This window comes from Trichechus manatus, unplaced genomic scaffold, assembly GCF_000243295.1.
Source record: "Trichechus manatus latirostris isolate Lorelei unplaced genomic scaffold, TriManLat1.0 scaffold00136, whole genome shotgun sequence".
NCBI lineage: Eukaryota > Metazoa > Chordata > Mammalia > Sirenia > Trichechidae > Trichechus > Trichechus manatus.
This window is the reverse complement of record NW_004444072.1, coordinates 1,028,045-1,047,357: the sequence shown is the minus strand read 5'-3', so window position 1 is coordinate 1,047,357 and position 19,313 is coordinate 1,028,045. Positions and strand designations below refer to the sequence as shown.

The window sequence follows — 19,313 nt, the reverse complement described above, 5'->3', positions numbered from 1 at the left end:
TCCTCCACCCTCCCCCTCCAGGAGGCAGAGGGGCAGGAACGAGCGCAGTGGCACAACCAATGGGCGCTCAGCTTACTCTGGCCTCTCCCCCGCGCGGCGGCCAATCGCGGCGGGCGGTGGTGGTAATATTGTAGAGTGGAGTTTGGATGCAGCGGCTGCCGCCGGCTGGAGCGGCGCTGCCGCGGGGGCTGCTAGGGTATTTCGGGAAGGGGGCGTGAGGGGGAGGAGGCGGCAGAGGAGGCTGCAGTGGTTCGGGCGGCGTGTAGAGGCAACCGAGAGAAAGAGAAAGAAAGGAAGGAAGAGGGCGTGGAGTCCTTAGAGGAGGAGGCGGGACCGGCCGGGCTCCTCACCTCTCGGTGGCGGCGGGCGGCCCGGGAGGCGGTGCCGCCCCCTGCCGCGGACTCCTCAGCTCAGCTGGCCGCCGATCTGCCGGCCCCAGGCAGCTGCTGAGGCCACTGGGGCGGGAGCGGCGGGCCGGGGCGTCAGTGGAGCTGGAGTGGGTGCGGAGGCGACCGCCATGGCGTTCCTCAAACTCCGCGACCAGGTAGGTGAGGGGGGACGGAGCGGCAGCGCTCCGACTGAGGAGGAAAGGAGGTAGGGCGGGCCGGCGGTGTGGGCTGCCTGGGAGCCTGCACGGCGGAGTGGGTGCGCGGGAGGCGCGGATCCCGCCTCGGGGACAGGGCGGGCTGGGGGCCGCTGGCGATAGGAGACGCGCTTGTCAGCGCTGCCCCGGCCGGGTAGAACCCACGTGCCGCCGGGGGTCCAGCCGCCGCCCCTGGCGGCCGTCTCGAGGAAGGGGCGGGTCCCACTCTCGCCGCCTTCCAGTACGGCGCAGTGTCGAGCTGCGCCTCCTCTCGCCTGCCAGGTGAGGCTCGGGCCTAACAGGTGGCTTCCCGTTGGCGGGCCGGAGCGGCGCGGCCGGCTGTGACCTACGATCACGACCTTGCTTGTTTGCTTCGCGGGATAGTTCGAGGCACATTTCTCTCCTGGTTCAGAACAGTTGATTCTTCTTAGGGACGAGTTACGCAACGTGCAAGTTGCCAGACGTGAATTTTTTTTGACATTTTGTGCGCCTTCTTGGTTACTTTTCTTGACTTGGGAAGAGCTGGTCAGAGAATACCTGGAGTGCGCTAAAGACTCGTGACTTTCTTGGCCTGAAAAAATACTTTGTGTCTAGGAACGAAATCGCAACTGTATTAGAATGATTTGTTCTCTTAAAAACATAGGTAACCAGGCCTTCAGGCGTTGCAGACATTCCTTAAAGAAAGAGGAAACGTGACATTTACCGAGTCGTAGGAAACTTATCAGTGCTGAAGACTTATTCTCCCCACCCCTTCTTTTTGAACAGATTTGAAGGAAAAGTAACTCGCATGCATTGGGAAATTATTCCATAAGTCAGTACCTATTTTGCAAAACAACGGGAAAAACTTGAGATGTGCTTTTTAATATTGTTCCTTGCTGAATATTGTGCCTTACATTCTGAATTTAAGTAGTATTATGAATTCTCATTTCCTAAGTGAATTTTATTTTATGTTTTAGGCTAATGGCTGGAGTTGTGTATCATTTGGTAGCAGAAGAGATCTACTTGGTGTTGACATCATCAGGACATAAAACTTCGAAAAAACTGTTTAGTCATGTTTATGCCTTTTATTTCAAATTATAGGACTGCGCTGTCCAATATAGCCACTGGGGGTGGGGTGGTGGAGGGACAACCTATTGCTGTGGAGTCCATTCCGACTCCTAGTGACCCTATAGGAGAGGGTAGAACTGCCCCATAGGGTTTCTAAAGAGCAGCTAGTGGATTCGAACTGCCGACCTTTTGGTTAGCAGCGGTAGCTCTTAACCGCTGTGCCACCAGCCACTAGCTCCCTGTGGCAATTAACATTTAAGTTAATTAAAATTAGGTACATTTCAAAACTAACTTCCTCAGTCCTGCTTACCACATTTCAAGTGATCAGTAGCCACATGTGGCTATTAGCTATCTAATTGGACAGCACAGATAGTAGAATATTTCTATCATCAGAAGAAGTTTTCTTGGACATCACTGTTAAAGAATAATGAGGCACGGTTGAAACAAAACAAATTAGTTTCTCTATGGTAACCAATTTCTGTACATTTGTCTCACATTATACTCCAAGGATGTGAAACTTAAGATCTAAGTTTTTTGTGAATTTTTACCTCTCTAATAACTTTGTGTTCCCGTAAGTAATGATTGAGGTAATGATTGTTCCTTTCATTAGTTTCTAGTTATATACTTTTGGAAAAGTTATTTTTATGATTTAAATTATTGTGTGGGTTAGGGGTTCGGTGAACTTTTAGGAGAGCACACTGTTTTATTCACTGTCAGAATTAAACAGAAATAGGATTGTGTTTTCAGTTGGTCATAAAATCCAATTGCATCTTTGTGTATGGTATTTAGGAATTGCAATTATGAAGTGATTGTGATGCTACTCCAGTTTTATACAATATCTAGTAATACTAAGTGGTAATGTTCATCTTTAAAATGTCACCTGTAAAGTTGAGGGTACTTGGATAAGTTAGTAAGATGGCATGGCTCAGAGGAGGTAAAAGTCATTGAGGTTTACCTCTGAATCACTAAGCAGTTGGCTCATCCAGTCTCTTTTGGAAGACATTGAGAAATGAGTTTAATTTTGCCTAGTTTAAAGGGAATATCTGCTTTTAGAAGTCGTCTTCTATGTTGATACTGTATAATTTAGAAGGGATAGTAAAAGTGAAATGGAATGCAAATACTATTTTAACCTTTCTCATCTACAGAAAAAGCAGCTCATCTAAGGTGAATTATTTTATTTGGAGGAAAGCAGGAAGAGATCTGAATAAGTACACATGAGTTTTAAAGCTGGCAGGTAGTTGACATAGCATTTAGCTCAAAGAATAACAGTTAAAGCATAAAACAAATTGGCTTCAATTACATTTGAGGCTGGGAAGTAGTAGAACCTACTGTTTTCTCGGTCTATTTCCATATTCACGTTGTATTTTGTTTTCTTTTAGCTTTGCAAAATACAGCCTAATATGTAGGAGCTACAAATGGGTAGGGGTCATTTTTCATTAAGCTTTTAAGCATCAGGGGAGTTATAGGTAGTTTAAATATAAAATCAGTGAGTAAATAAAGCAGTTTGTTCAGAAACCCAATCAGTAATCTGAATGAGAGAGCTTTCTTTCATTTTATGCCAGTACCTAATTATGTGGGTAAGAGGTTATTACTTACTATTCTGTATTAATTAGTGAAAATAATTTTGGCTTTTTAAACTAAAATAATTTTCTTACTCTTTGTAGGAGTAGAAACATGAACTTTTCCCCCAAATTATTTTGCTTTTAGTTTACACAGCATGAATCTGTAACAATTGCAGGGTTTTAGTCAACGGATATCGCTGTCATTATCTTCCCTTAGAGGTTAATAAAAATGTAATCATACATGATTGCATTTTAATTTATTAGTAGTGATTCATGGTACATTCATTATAATAAGAAGGATGGAAGATCTTTGTTTAGATCAGGGATCACAAACTCATGTGTGTAGGGACTACAATAGGGAGTGATGTGGAGATCATGGCACATAGGAGCAGGTATGTTACTTGCTGCTCAGCTCCAGCCCATAGTTAACTGTGCAGGTGTGCCTAGTGTTTTTAGCACTCTTTTTTTTTCTTCTTCTTCTTTTTTTTAAAGGAATCCAGCAGTCTGGATTCTCAATGCAAAATATGTGTTTATAAAGATTAACAACAATTGATGCTGTGGTTTTAAAAGGGGGCTTGTAGGGGACCAGTTGGCAACCTTTAGTTTCAATCAGCTTGAGAAAACAAAGTACTAAGTGAGATTCCTATTAAAAAGTTTTTTTCAAGGTAGAATGACCAAATTGGTCATAAACTTTATAAAAAATTGAGATACAATTTAGGTCACATATATTGAAAGCTGAGATGTTTTCCTCCTACCAAGTGGTGGTGGTTGTTAGTTGCCTTGAGTCAGGTCTGATACTTGACTCAGAGTGAGCCCATGTGTGCAGAGTAGCACTATGCTCCACAGGGTTTTCAAGGCTCTGACCTTTCAGAAGCAGATCACCAGGCCTGTTTTCTTAGGCTCCTTTGGGTGAGTTTGGGCCACCAACCTTCTGGTTAGTAGTCGAGTGCTTAAACATTTGTGCCACCTAGGGCCTCCAAGATATAATTTATTTAGCACAAAACTCACCCTTTTAAAGTGCACAGTGCAGTCACTTTAAGTATATTCACAAAGTTGTGCAACCATTACCAATATCTAATTTCAGATCATTTTTATTACTCCAAGAAGAAGCCCTGTATCCCATTAGCAGTCACTCCCCATTCTCTCTTCCCTTCAGCCTCAGGCAATCACTAATCTTCTTTCTGTCTCTATGGATTTGCTTATTCTGATTATTTCATATAAATGGAGTCTTATAATATGTGGTGTTTTTCTGTCTGACTTCTTTCGTTTAATGTATTATTTTTAAGGTTCATCTATATTGTAGCATCAGTCAGTTGGTCATAAACTTTGATATCATGTTTCCATTGCCATCAAGTCGATTCCAACTCATAGTGACCCTATAGGACAGAGTAGAACTGCCCCATAGGGTTTCCAAGGAGTGGCTGGTGGATCTGAACTGCTGACCTTTTGGTTAGCAGCCGTAGCTCTTAACCACTGTGCCACTAGGGATCCATATCGTGTTTAGGAGTTCCTAATCTATACTTGTATGCTGTTTCACTGCTTCCTGCAGTGTTTGTTGTCGTCATTGTTAGGTGCTGTTGAGTCACTTCCAACTCATAGTGACCCTGTGTACAACAGAATGAAACACTGTCCGGGCCTGTGCCATCCTCATGATGGTTGTTATGCTTGAGTCCATTGTTGCAGCCACTGTGTTAGTCCATCTTGTTGAGGGTCTGCGTCTTTTTCACTGATACTCCACTTTACCAAGCATGATGTCCTTTTCCAGGGACTGGTCCCTCCTAATAACATGCCCAAAATATGTGATACGAAGTTTTGTCATCCTCCCTTCTAAGGAGCATTCTGGCTGTACTTCTTCCAAGACATAGTCATTCGTTCTTTTGGCAGTCCGTGATATATTTGATATTCTTCACCAACACTACAACTCAAAGGCATATGTATGTATATGTGTATATATTTGTATATGTGTATATGTATGTATATATGTAAAATTCAGGATGTTATTTGTTTTCTGAATCTGTTTTATAATTGGAGTTAAACTTTGCAGTAGTGCTAAAGGTATGGGGCCATCTTTGTGCTCTCTTCTGGGTTAGTAGTCATTAGGTGAGGATTCCTCATATGTTGAAGGTTTTTATGAACAGGTGTCTTAGTTATCTAGTGCTGCTATGACAAATATCATAAGTGGATGGCTTTAACAAACAGATTTATTCTCTCACAGTTTATGAGGCTAGAAGTCGGAATTCAGGGCTCTATCTCCAAGGGAGGGTTTTCTCTTTTTGTCGGCTCTGGGGGAAGATCCTTGTCATCAATCTTCCCCTGGTCTAGGCCTTTCTCAGCACAGGGAACCTGGGTCCAAAGGATGCACCTGCTCCTGGTTCTTCTTTTGTGATAATGAGGTCCCTCTCCTCTCTGCTCTCTCTCTTTTATAACTCAGTGGAGATTGATTTAAGGTACAGCCTGATCCTGTAGATTGTGTCCTGCCTCATTAACATCACTGCCTGTAATCCTGCCTCATTAACATCATAGCAGTTAGGATTTACAGCACATAGGATAATCACATCAGATCACAAAATGGTGGACACAATACTGGGAATCATGGCTTGGCCAAGTCGACACATTTTTGGGGAACACATTTCAATCGGTAGTAACAGGGTTGCCGTATGTTAGTGAGTAGAGAGAATAACTTAACTACTATTTTAGTTAGTAAGTTCACACTTGATCCAGTACCCACTAGGGGTAGAACATTGTACTTTGAACTTTGTATATGGGGGGCAGATGATCCTTGAAAAGTCATGTAGTTTAGGATACAGAATGCTGAAATGCCTGAATACAGATGCCCAGATATTCAGGTACTGTATATCAAGTGTCCCTGTTTTGTGCTGGAGACTGAGACACACAAGAGCACATTAGCTGCTGTTTCTGCTCTTAAGGATCTTATTGACTACAAGGGGAGAAAAGACATACAAATACAGAGTGAGATACTTCACATGAAAAGGTTTGTGGAGGTTGAAGAAAAACATATAAAGCATATTATTTGAAAATGTAACAAGTGTACCCTGTGTTTCCTGACTTTTTGAGTAGCTTGTATAATACAAGGTAGAACATGGTGAACTCTGTAAGAGATGTAGATAACTTGTTTCAGAATTCAAAAAGGAGCAGATGATCTGATTCTGGACAGAGGGAAACTCTCATGGCAAGGGAGGTATTTTAGGTTCACTGGAAGGATTTGTAGAAAGCAAACAGTTGTGCATGAAAGCAACAAGAGGGAACCCTGAAGTCAAGCCAGAAAGGATGGTGTACCTATGCTGGGATACTAAAGACAGAGCCCTGATTGGTATGTGTAGTTGGAAAGAAATGGGAGATAAATTGTCTAGATTAACTGTGATTACATTACAAAGTACTTTGAATACCAGGCTAAGAAGTTTGGACTTGATTGGTAGGCAATGGGAAGTCATTATACTTGGGCTTTCTTAATCTAGAGTCTGAGAAGGGCTTCAGGAGAAATGTGCATATAGGTGCTTTTCTCAAGAGAGCCTATGACTTTTATTAGATTCTCAGAGGGGCTGGTGACCCCCAAAAGTTAAATAACCACTGTATTACAGGTTTTAGAGGAGTAGATTACAAAAGACAGATAAACAGGGACCCCCAAAGCCAGTTAGGTAGCTATTGCTGTAATTTGAAATGTGTGTAATGTATTTGAGTATAAACTGACATTAAGTACTAAGCAAAAGTTTGAATGGCAGTGGACAGAGCCATATTAATGGTTCACTTGTAAGTACAATTGAGAGTAACATACTTTTTTTGTTGTTGTTGTTATTTAGTCCTAGTAGGATAAGTTAAACTTTATGAAAATGCAGTCAAACATTGATTATGCTAGTGAAAAAAACAGATAATCCAAGTGTTTAGATTTGGATTGTATTAGTTTTTTCAGCATTTTATCTTATATGCTTTTTATTATCCTAGTCTAACGTAAAATTGATATTTAATGAATGTACTCTGGGATGAGGTGCCCCTGGAAAAATGCTGTATGTCTGGAGAAAGTAGTCTAAGATTAAGTCTTTTTGTTCTGGATAATGTATCTGGTGGACAGTCACATAAAATCAAATCAGTCACATGGTAATTCTTCTAATTCAAAACAAAATTTAAGTTACTTAGACTAGTAATGTTTTAAATGGTTACTAGTACCTTGTGTGCAAATATAAAACTAAAATGATTAAAATGATCAAATGCTTTAAGTTTAATTTCTACCACTCCCCATTCTTACTTATATGATTATTACCCTTCTTATGTGAAGCTCATTAAAAAAAAAAAAAAAATTACCAAGATTCTTCTATGTATTTGCTAATTGATGTACAAAATAGAGTCTGGATACAATTATTGCTTTACAACTTTAGTGAAAACACCACTTTATTTGGCTATTATTAACTTAAAGGTAAATCTTTTATGCTCATAAGAATTTAAGGCCACAGGTAACATTAAAACATGCAGCACAGGATAATTAAAATAGTTAAAAAGTGAAATCAGAGAAATATTTGTTCCAAAAGCTTAGAGTGAGAGTTATTACAGTTCAGCACTACATTTAACTTTATTTTCTGTTACCTAAATTACAAAAAAAAAGAGAGAGATTGATTTTATATCTTATAGTAGGAAGCACAGATTACTTTGAAGAGGTAACCTTTTCTCTTGCATCAACTTCTGGATTAAAATGACTACTACAGTGTACTTTGGGAATCTTAGGATTGTCTTTAGATATTCATAATAATGATGCTAGTAAATACTGGAAAGGTAATGTTAACTTGTTATCCATTGTAAAATGAGAGTCAGAAGAAAGCCCGCTGGTCTAACGTTCAGGGTGGGGTTGGTCATTTCTAAGAGCTTTAATTCCTAGTTATGGTATATTTGAATTGGAGAAATCTTTAGAAATTTATCAATTACTATGGGATGGCTGTAATAAATACCTCTTGTTGCATTTGGATAAATAACACAGGAGAAGTAGAACAGGATATGCATAGAATTAGACAACAAGCTACTTGGTTACACACTGTAACACCCTTACAAACACCAGATCTATGTGGTTGGTTGCCATCAGGAATAAGTACATGGGCTAGATTACTACTGCAGGGGATAGTAATATTCTTGGTCTGCATCCTGATAGTATTAGGTATAATAAGATTTATCCTTTATCGTCTTACACACCTAAAAGGCAAAAGAAGGCCTCGGGCTAAAATGTTAACATACATTGAGTCTGCTCACTTTGGCAATGTGATTGATGAGAACATCACTCTTACTTAAGATCCTGGTGAAGAACCACATGGTATCCGGTGGAAAACCAGCACCGTGAGTTTAAAGAGCCTGCAATGGCCGCCATCTAGGAGCTCGACTGAGTCCACTTATTGATCATCGATGTGTTATCTCCAGTCTCCGATCAAAAGGAGGGACTGATTTAGGAAATAATATTGGAGTTATTATTCCCTCTCCTTGAGCATACAGAATGTGACCCAGCTGGAGCTGGGCTCACAAGGACTCTCAAGGACACATCAACTGGGCCCTGAGGTATAAAGACAATAGCTTGGAAAATATCTTTTAGGGAAACTTTCACATAAATCCCATCAAACAGAACCGGAAAGACTTTCCACTCTTATCTTCTTCTATTAGCATTTAGTGAATAGAAATTTGTTGGACCAATGAAGACCCTCCTGAAACCTGTACCAATGATTGTTAAGAAAGATGATTCAAAATGTAAGGTTACAATTTCTAGCCGGTCAGTGGAAAAAAAAAAGTTTGATCACTTTTTCTTTTTTAAATAGCTTTATTGAGATATATTCACCGACCATATAATTCACCAATTTAAATTATACAGTTCAGTTGAACTGAACAAGTATCATTACAATTTTAGAACATTTTTATCATGCCAAAAAGAAACACCTCACCTCTAAGCTGTCGCTCCCTATGTCCCCATTCTCTCCAATTGTAGATGACCACTAATCTATTTTTTGTGTCTATAGATTAGCCTTTTTGTGGATATTTTATATAAACGGAATTATGTAATATATGTCCTTTGTGACTGTCTTCTTATTCTTGGAGAAGTATCTATTAAGATTCTTTTCCCACTTTTTAATTGGGGTATTTGTTTTTTTATTGTTGAGTTGTAGGAGTTCTTTATATAGTCTAGATACAAGTCGTTTATCAGATACAAGATTTATAAAATTTTCTCCCATTCTATAGGTTGTCTTTTCACTTTCGTGATGGTGTCCTTTGAAGCACAGAAGTGTTTAACTTTGATTAAGCCCAATTTATTTTTTCTTTTGTTACTTGTTATTTTGTTGTCATATCTAAGAAATATTTTGCCTAATTCAAAGTCATGAAGAGTGTAGTGGGTTGAATATTGGTCCCCAAAAAGATACGTCCAAGTCCTAACGGAAGGATCCTGTGAATGTGATCTTACTTGGATAGAGGGCCTATACAGATGTAATTAAGGGAATGACCTGGAGATGAGGTCACCCTCATTAATGTGGGCTCTAAATCCAATGGAATGTCCTTATAAGAGACAGAAGAGGAGAAGATCTCGAGATGTAGACACATATGGGAGAAGGCAATGTGAAGATGTAGCAAGAGATTGAAATCATGTATCCTCAAGCCAAGGAATGACTGGAGCCCCAGATGCTGGAAAAGGCAAGAAAGAATTCTCTCCTAGAGCCTTTAGAGGGAGGGCAGCTCTGTGGACACCTTGATTTTAGACTTCAGGTCTCTACAACTTGAGAAAATACATTTTTGTTGTAAGCTACCAAGTTGTAATTTGTTATGACAGTCCTAGGAAACTAATACAAAGAGTTTTATAGTTATAGCTCTTAATGTTTAGGTCTGTGATCCGTTTTGAGTAAGTTTTGTATATGCTATGAGTTAAGAGTTCAACTTCTTTTTTTTTGCATTTAGATATTCATTTGTTCACACTATTTATTAAAGACTATTCTTTTCCCATTAAATTAGTACCCTTGTCAAAAGTCAACTGACTGTAAATGTGAGGATTTATTTCTGGACTCTCAATTCTATTCTGTTGGGCTATGTTAGTACCACACTGTCTTAATTACTGTAGCTTTGTAGTAAGTTTGAAATTGGGAAGTGTGAGTCCCCCAGCTTTATTCTTTCTCAAGAATGTTTGGCTTTTCTGGGTTACTTGCATTTCCACATAAATTTTACGATCCACTTGTCAATTTCTGCCAAAAAGGCAGTTGGAATTTGATGAGGATTGCATTGGATCTGTAGATCAATTTGAGGAATCTTAACAATCTTAACAATATTGTCTTTCATCCCATGAATAGGGGATGTCTTTCCATTTATTTAGGGTTTTTTTTTTTTTCTTTCAGTGATGTCTTGTAGTTTCCAGACTCTTAATTTTATTTTCAGATTGTTTTTTTGCAAGTGTATAGACATACAGTTGATTTTTGTATATTGCCCTTGTACCCTGCAACTTTGTTGAACTTGTTTGTTAGTACTAATAATTTTTAGTGGATTCCTGAAGATTTTCTATATATGAGATCATGTCATTTGTGAATAGAGATAGTTTTACTTCTCTTCAATCTGGATGCCTTTAATTTCTTCCAATTGATTAATTGACCTGGGCAGAGTCTCCAGGACAGTGTTGAATAGAAGTGGTGAGAGTAGACATCCTTCTCTTGTTCCTGACCCTCTGGGGAAAGCATTCAGTCTTTTATTTTCAAGTGTGATGCTAGCTGTGAGTTTTTCATAGATGGCCTTTATCAGGTTGAAGAAGTTCCCTTCTATCTCTAGTTTGTTGACTGGTAGCTTTTTTTTTAAATTGTTGTAGTTTAAGTGAAAGTTTACAATTCAAGTTAGTCTCTCTTACTTACAGAAATTTATACATACATTGTTATGTGACCCTAATTGCTCTCCTTATACTGTCACGGCAGGCTCTTCCTTTCCACCCGATTTCCCGTGTCAGTTCAACCAGCTCCAAACCCCCTCTGACTTCTCATCTCACCTCCAGACAGAAGCTGCCCATTTAGTCACATGTATCTACTTGAGCTAAGAAGCACACTCTTCACGAGTATCATTTTATGTCCCATAGTCCAGGCCAGTCTTTGTCTGAAGAGTTGGCTTCAGGAATTGTTTTAATTTTGGGTTGACAGAGTATCCAGGGCCATATTTTCTGAGGTTCCTCCCATCTCAAACCATTAAGTCTAGTCTTTTTATTAGAACTTGAGTTCTGCACCCCACCCTTCCCCCACTCCACCAGGGACTGTCTGTTGTGTTCCCTGTCAGGGCAGTCATTGGTGGTAGCTGGGCACCATCCAGTTCTTCTGGTCTTAGACTGATGAAGTCTCTGGTCTCTGTGGCCTTTTCTTTTTCCTGGGCTAATAGTTTTCTTGTGTCTTTGGTGTTCTTCATTCTCCTTTACTCCAGGTGGTTGGAACCAACTGATGCATCTTAGATGGCTGCTTGCTAGCTTTTAAGACCCCAGATGCCACTCACCAAAGTAGGATGCAGGACATTTTCTTTTTTTTCCCATACAAAAATTTATACATATGTTGTTATGTGAGTCTAACTGCTCTCCCTATACTGTGACAGCACACTTCTCCTTTCCACCCCTGATTCCCCATGTCCATTCAGCCATCTCCTAATCCTCTCTGCCTTCCCATCTCCCCTCCGCACAAAAGTTGCCCATTTAGTCTGTTGTATCTACTTAAGCTAAGAGGCACACTCCTCACCAGTAACACTTTATGTCCCACAGCCCAGTCCAATCATTGTCTAAAGAGTTGGCCTCGGAAATTGTTTTAGTTCTGGGCTGATAGAGAATCCAGGGGCCATGCTTTCTGGGGTTCCTTCAGTCTCAGTCAGACCATTAAGTCTGGTCGTCTTAGTAGAATTTGAGTTCTGCACCCCACCCTTCTCCTGCTCCATCAGGGACTCTCTGTTGTGTTCCCTGTCAGGGTGGTCATTGGTGGTAGCTGGGCACCATCTAGTTCTTCTCGTCTCTGGCTGATGAAGTCTCTGGTTTATGTGGCCCTTTCTGTCACTTGGCCTAATACTTTCCTTGTGTCTTTGGTATTCTTCATTCTCCTTTACTCCAGGTGGTTGGGACCAGTTGATGCATCTTAGATGGCCGCTTGCAAGCTTTTAAGACCCCAGACGCCACTCACCAAAGTAGGAGGCAGAACATTTTCTTAATAAACTTTGTTATGCCAGTTGAACTAGATGTCCCCTGAAAGCATAGTCCCCGGACCCCTGCCCCTGCTACTCCGTTCCTTGAAGTATTTGACTGGGTTCAGGAACCTTCCTGGCTTTGGTTTAGTCCAGTTGTGCTGACTTTCCCTGTAGTGTGTGCTAGCCTTCCTTTCACTTAAGATAATTCTTGTCTATTATCTAGTTAGTGAATAACCCTCACCCTTCCTCCCTACCTTCGTAACCATCAAAGAATGTTTTCTTCTGTGTTTAAAGCTTTTCTTGAGTTCTTATAATAGTGGTCTTATACAATATTTGCCCTTCTGAGACTGACTAAATTCACTCAGCATAATGCGCTCCAGATTCTTCCATGTTACAAGATATTTCACGGCTTCATCGTTGTTCTTTAACGTTGCGTAGTATTCCATTGTGTGGATATACCATAATTTGTTTATCCACTCATCTGTTGTTGGGCACCTAGGTTGTTTTCATCTTTTTGCTATTGTGAACAGTGCTGCAATGAACATGGGTGTGCATATATCTATTTGTGTGACAGCTCTTATTTCTCTAGGATATATTCTAAGGAGCGGGATTGCTCGATCATATGGTACTTTTATTTCTAGCTTTTTAAGGAAGTGCCAAATCGATTTCTAAAGTGGTTGTACCATTTTACATTCCCAACAACAGTGTATAAGTGTTCCAGTCTCTCCACAATCTCTCTAGCATTAATAATTTTTTGTGTTTTTTGAATTAATGCTAGCTTTGTTGGGGTGAGATGATATCTCATTGTAGTTTTGATTTGCATTTCTCTAATGGCTAATGATCATGACCATTTCTTCGTGTGTCTTTTAGCCGGCTGAATGTCTTCTTTGGCAAAGTGCCTGTTCATATCCTTTGCCCATTTTTCAATTGGGTTATTTGTGTTTTTGTTGTTGAGGTTTTGCAGTATCTTACAGATTTTACAGATTAGACACTGATCAGATTTGTCATAGCTAACATTTTTTTCCTAGTCTGTGGGTTGTCTTTTGGCTTTTTTTGGTGAAGTCGTTTGATGAGCATAAGTGTTTGATTTTTAGGAGCTCTCAGTTATCTAGCCTCTCTTCTGGTGCTTGTGCATTGTTACTGATGGTTTATGTTGTGTTTATGCCCTGTATTAGGGCTCCTAGTGTTGTCCCTATTTTTTTTCCCATGATCTTTATCGTTTTCGAGTTTATATTTAGGTCTTTGATCCATTTTGAGTTAGTTTATGTGGAGGTGTGAGGTATGGGTCTTGTTTCAGTCTTTTGCAGATGGATATCCAGTTATGCCAGCACCACTTTTTGGCTGGTAGTTGAATGCTTTAACCTTCTGCACCACTAAGGGGCTCTTAGGCAGTTAAAGGGGAGGCTGGGCTCAGAGAAAAGTGTTTTAGGTGGTAATTGAAGTGAATGAGGTCACTCAAGGAATGAGCAGAGCTCATGGTCGATGAGAGATAATGGAGAACATAGGATGAGTAGAGGAAAGGAAGCCTGAAATTAAGCTGTAAGTGGTAGGAAGAAAGCCATGAGAGACTGCTATTACAGAAAAGAAACTATCTTTTCCCCCATTAACAGACTTTGGGCCTTTGTCAAATATCAGGTGCTCATAGGGGGATGAATTTACGTCTGGATTCTCAATTCTGTTAGATTGGTCTATGTATCTGTTGTTGTACCAGTACCAGGTTGTTTTGACTAATGTGGCTGTATAATAGGTTCTAAAATCAGGTACTGTGAGGCCTCCCACTTTGTTCTTCTGGAGTAATGCTTATTCGGGGCCTCTTGCCTTTCCATATGAAGTTGGTGATTTGTTTTTCCATCTCATTAAAAAATGCCAGTGGAATTTGGATTGGGATTGCATTGTATCTGTAGATCCCTTTGGGTAGAGTTGACATTTTCACAATGTTGACTCTTCCTGTCTATGAGCAAAGTATGTTTTTCCACTTATGCATGTCTCTTGGTTTCTTGCAGTTTTCGTTGTATAGGTCTTTTACATCTCTGATTAGATTTATTCTTAAGTATTTTATCTTGGGGGCTATTGTAAATGGTATTGATTTGGTGATTTCCTCTTGGAGGTTCTCTCTGTTGGTGTAGAGGAATGCAACTGATTTTTGTATGTTTATCTTGTATCCTGATACTTTGGTGAAATTTTCTGTTAGTTTCACTAGTTTTCTTGTGGATTCTTTGGGGTTTTCTGTGTATAAGACCATATCATCTGCAAATAGAGGTACTTTTGCTTCTTCCTTACCAATTTGGATGAACTTTATTTCTTTTTCCATCCCAATTGCTCTGGCTAGGACCTCCAGCCCAATGTTGAGTAAGAGTGTTGATAAAGGGCAACCTTGTCTGGTTCCCGTTCTCAAGGGGAATGCTTTCAAACTCTCACCATTTAGGATGGTGTTGGCTGTTGGCTTTGTATAAATGCCCTTAATTACACTGAGGAATTTCCCTTCTATTCCTATTTTGTTGAGAATTTTTACCATGATTGGGTGTTGGACTTTGTCAAATGCCTTTTCTGCATCGATTGATAAGATCATGTGGTTCTTGTCTTTTGTTTTATTAATGTGATGGATTACATTGATTGGTTTTCTAATGTTGAACCATTCCCCACATACCTGATACAAATCCCACGTGATCATGGTGAATTATTTTTTTGATATGTTGCTGAATTCTATTGGCTAGACTTTTGTTGAGGGTTTTTGCATCAATATTGATGAGGGATATTAGTCTGTAATTGTTTTTTTGTGGTATGTTTACCTGGTTTTGGTATCAGGGTTATGCTGGCTTCATAGAATGAATTTGGGTGTATTCTATCCTTTTCTATGCTCTGAAATACCTTTAGTAGTGGTGGTGTTAACTCTTCTCTGAAAGTTTGGTAGAATTCTCCAGTGAAGCCATCCAGGCCAGGGCTTTTTTTTTTGTTGGGAGTTTTTTAAATTACCTTTTCAGTCTCTTCTTTTGTTATGGGTTTATTTAGTTGTTTTACCTCTGTGTTAGTTTAGGTAGGTAGTGGGTTTCTAGAAATTTGTGCATTTCCTCTAGGTTTTTAAATTTGTTAAGAGTACAGTTTTTCATAGTATTCTGTTATGATTCTTTTAATTTCAGTTGGGTCTGTTGTGATATCACCCATCTCATTTCTTATACTTGTTATTTGCTTTCTCTCCTGTTTTTTGTTCTGTCAGTTTGGCCAGTGTTTATCAATTTTGTTAATCTTTTCAAAGAACCAGCTTTTGGTCTTGACTCTTTGATTTATTTTTCTGTTCTCTATTTCATTTAATTCTGCTCTAATTCTTACTGTTTCCATTTTTTTGGCACCTGAGGTCTTTTGCTGCTCTCTTTCTACTTGTTCCAGTTGTAGTGTTAATGTTTTAATTACAGCCCTTTCTTCTGTTTGGATGTGTGCATTGATTGCTATAAACTGATCTCTGAGCACTGCTTTTGCTGTGTCCCAAAGGTTCTGGTAAGATGTGTTTTCATTTTTGTTTGATTCTATGAATTTCTTTATTCTATCCTTAATTTCTTTTATAACATAGTAGTTTTTGAGCAAGGTGTTGTTCAGTTTCCATGTGTTTGATGTTTTTTCCTTGCTTTTTCTCTTATTTACTTTTATGGCTTTATGGTCAGAAAAGATGTTTTGTAATATTTTGATGCTTTGAATTTTGTTAAGGCTTGCTTTGTGGCCTAACATGTGGTCTATTCTGGAGAATGTTTCATGTGCGTTGGAAAAGAAAGTATACTTGGCTGCTGTTATCCATAAGCTGATTGTCAGGCCTGGCTTCCAAGGCACATCTGGGTGAGTTTAAACCGCCAACTTTTTGGCTGGTAGTTGAATACTTCAACCTTCTGCACCACTAAGGGGCTCTTAGGCAGTTAAAGGGGAGGCTGGGCTCAGAGAAAAGTGTTTTAGGTGGTAATTGAAGTGAATGAGGTCACTCAAGGAATGAGCAGAGCTCATGGTCGATGAGAGATAATGGAGAACATAGGATGAGCAGAGGAAAGGAAGCCTGAAATTAAGCTGTAAGTGGTAGGAAGAAAGCCATGAGAGACTGCTATTACAGGCCAAAGGAGGGAAGAATTTGCTCAGTTTTTTCATTATCTTTTAGTTTTTCTTTTATCCAGCACATTGTTTTAAACTCTAACATGGATTTTTTTTTTTTTTTTTAAACCATATGCCCTATGCTCTTTACTACCTAAGCCAGTGTTTCCTAACTTGGACCTACATCAGAATTGCTTGGTGAGATTAAATGCAGGTTCTTCAGGTCGTGGTAGACGTACTGAATGAGAATCACCTGGGATGATACCCTAGCATCTGTATTTTAAAACCTCTTGCGATAAAGATTGGCTTGCTCTTCACATGCTTGTTTCCTTTTCTCGCTGACGCCAGCTAACATATTTTGCGAGCCCCTTTGCTGTTGAGGATGGCTATATGTTTGACATCTTGCTGCAGGAAAATAAGCAGAAATGTTGAGTGTCACTTTATCCCTGGCAAATACAAACCTCCCTTGATTTGTCCTCTCTCTTCCCCACCTCTGTCTGGGAGTTGTATGCCAGAGCAACTTTGGAAACGGGGGGTCAAATAAAGCTGAGCTCTGTCAGCGTGGGTTGTCTCCAGCCTCCTCAGACTGATCATTAACACTTATTTTGGTCTTCATGTACGCATGGATTAAAAATAAACTGTTGTGTTATGCCACAGTTTTGAGATTTACCTATTGTAACACCCACTGTTACATTAGCCAATATAGTTCCTTAGATCAGAATTTGGGAACCATGGCCCTTTGTCTGTACCATTTGTATTTTTACACTCCTTTATATGGTAGGGTAGTCTTCAGTTTCAAACGAATGTATTGCATTAGGCAAATCTGCTGCAGAGACCTCTTTAAAGTATTAAAAAGCAAAGATGTCACTTTGGGGACTAAGGTGCGCCAGACCCAAACCATGGTGTTTTCAATCACCTCATAATACATGCGAAAACTGGACAGTGAATAAGGAAGGCTGAAGAATTGATACCTTTGAATTATGGTGTTGGTGAGGAATATTTCGTATACTATTAACTGCCAGAAGAGTGAACAGATCTGTCTTGGCAGAAGTAATAGCCAGAATGCTTCTTAAGAAGCGAGGATGGCGAGATTTCGTCTTGTGTACTTTTGTCATGTTATCAGGAAGGACCAGTCCCTAGAGAAGGACATCGTGCTTGGTAAAGTAGAGTCAGCGACAAAGAAGACCCTTAACAAGATTGATTGGCACAGTGGCTGCAACAATGGCTTAAACATAGCAAGGATTGTGAGGATGGTGCAGGACCAGGCAGTATTTTGTTCTGTTGTGCTTAGTATCGCCATGAGTTGGAACTGACTTGATGGCACTGGACAACAGTAGTCTTCAGTTGTTGACTTACAGGCACTGTAGGTAAATATTGTGCGTTTTTTTCTCTAATAATTGTAATGGAAATAGTTATAGTTAACATCCTGATAATTTTATTAAATTGCAAACATTTGCATGCTTACTGCCTCCTGGTCCTTGATGCTGGGGATATATCCATATATAAAACAAAGGCTCTGCCTTCAGGTATGGGATAAGATGGAATTAGATAAGGGCAGTTATCTTACCTGTACTTGGAGCACCAAGGGAGAGGTGGCTAACTGAACCCAAGGTGGAGTGGGTGGAGTCCTTGATTATTTTAATGCGATTTTACTTACTCATGTCTTTTTTGTAATATTCTTCTCTTTTGTCCTTGTTGTACAGGAGCCATACATAACCTCTTTAAAATATCCCTTTAGAAGATCATAAACAATGAGTACATTTTTGGTAGATTTGTGTTACATGGGATGTGCTGAGCATGTGTTTTTTCTTAATGTGTATCGCTAAGAAAGAATCAAATTATTTAAGAGAACTGTAAATTTTAGTCCTGTTACAGATTATATTGTTAAGCTTTTCCTGCAATTAATAAAGAAAAAAAATTAAAGAAAATCTTATTGATTGTATTTACTCTTTCCCACTTCCTTTGCAGGGAAATTTTAGATTGGAAACGGTGAAAGTCAAACCCATTCCTGTCCAGTTGATTCTGACATAGTGACTCCAGGTGTGTAGGGTAGAACTGCTCTCTGTAGGGTTTTCTTGCATGTGGTCTTTATGGAAACAGATCACCAGACTTTTCTTCCATAGTGCCACTGGGTGGGTTCAAACCTCCAAGCTTTAGGTTAATGGATGTGGGTGTGTGTGTGTGCATATGTATGCGTGTGTGTATGTGTATATATGTGTATATATATATATATATATACACACACATACGTGTGTGTTTGTCTATAGATGGGTACATATGTAGACGGATAAACAAGAGGCTTCTATATTAAATAGTTCTCTAAATGGTTAGAGGTTTCCCCCATTTCTGAAAGCTTACATGCTAGGCAGTGTGTAGTTACAGTGTCAGACTGGGTTGTTAACAGCTTGTGGAAAGTGTTCCTAGGAAAACTATAAAAAGCTAGGCAAGTGACAGCCACAACCTGGAGAAATAGGCACGGGCATGTTCCTGGATTTTGTTGGACTTGGAGGTTAACAACAGCTGGCTTTTAAGGGATATATAAGCAACTGCAGCATAAGTAGCATTGAAACCAGGTGAATAGATCAGAGTAGCAAGTGTAGTATCAATTAGGCAAGACATAAATAGCCTAATCCAAGCTATGGGCAAGTAGTTAGAAACTAGCATGTCTGTGAGAGCCTGAAGGATTCAAACAGGGAAGATGTCTGGAATCAAGAAAGTTCAATAAATGAGGCCAAGGAGCTATAACCTTCCACACATTCTCATTTGCTCTTGTAGCAGGGACGAGAGGGAACCTGGTTAGAGTATTTCCTAATAGAGAAACTAGTCAAGAGGGAGGATGAAATATGGTATGTATGTACTGTAGAAATGTTTCTGGATGATTATGTATGTATGTT

The 19,313-nt window shown here is 39.7% G+C and overlaps 1 protein-coding gene across 2 annotated transcripts in view; it reads left to right on the top strand.

Annotated features, from left to right (window-relative positions):
* Window positions 1–205: 205 nt before the first annotated feature.
* The window catches only part of ANKRD28 (ankyrin repeat domain 28), a 202,345-nt gene continuing 183,237 nt past the window's right edge, over window positions 206–19,313 (top strand). The window contains exon 1 of one of the 2 annotated variants that reach the window (XM_023739519.1): window positions 206–544. In XM_023739519.1, coding sequence (XP_023595287.1) covers window positions 518–544 — 27 coding nt within the window. In that variant the 5' untranslated portion in view covers window positions 206–517. The remainder of the gene's footprint in view (window positions 545–19,313) is intronic. The other variant, XM_023739522.1, reaches the window with a different exon arrangement.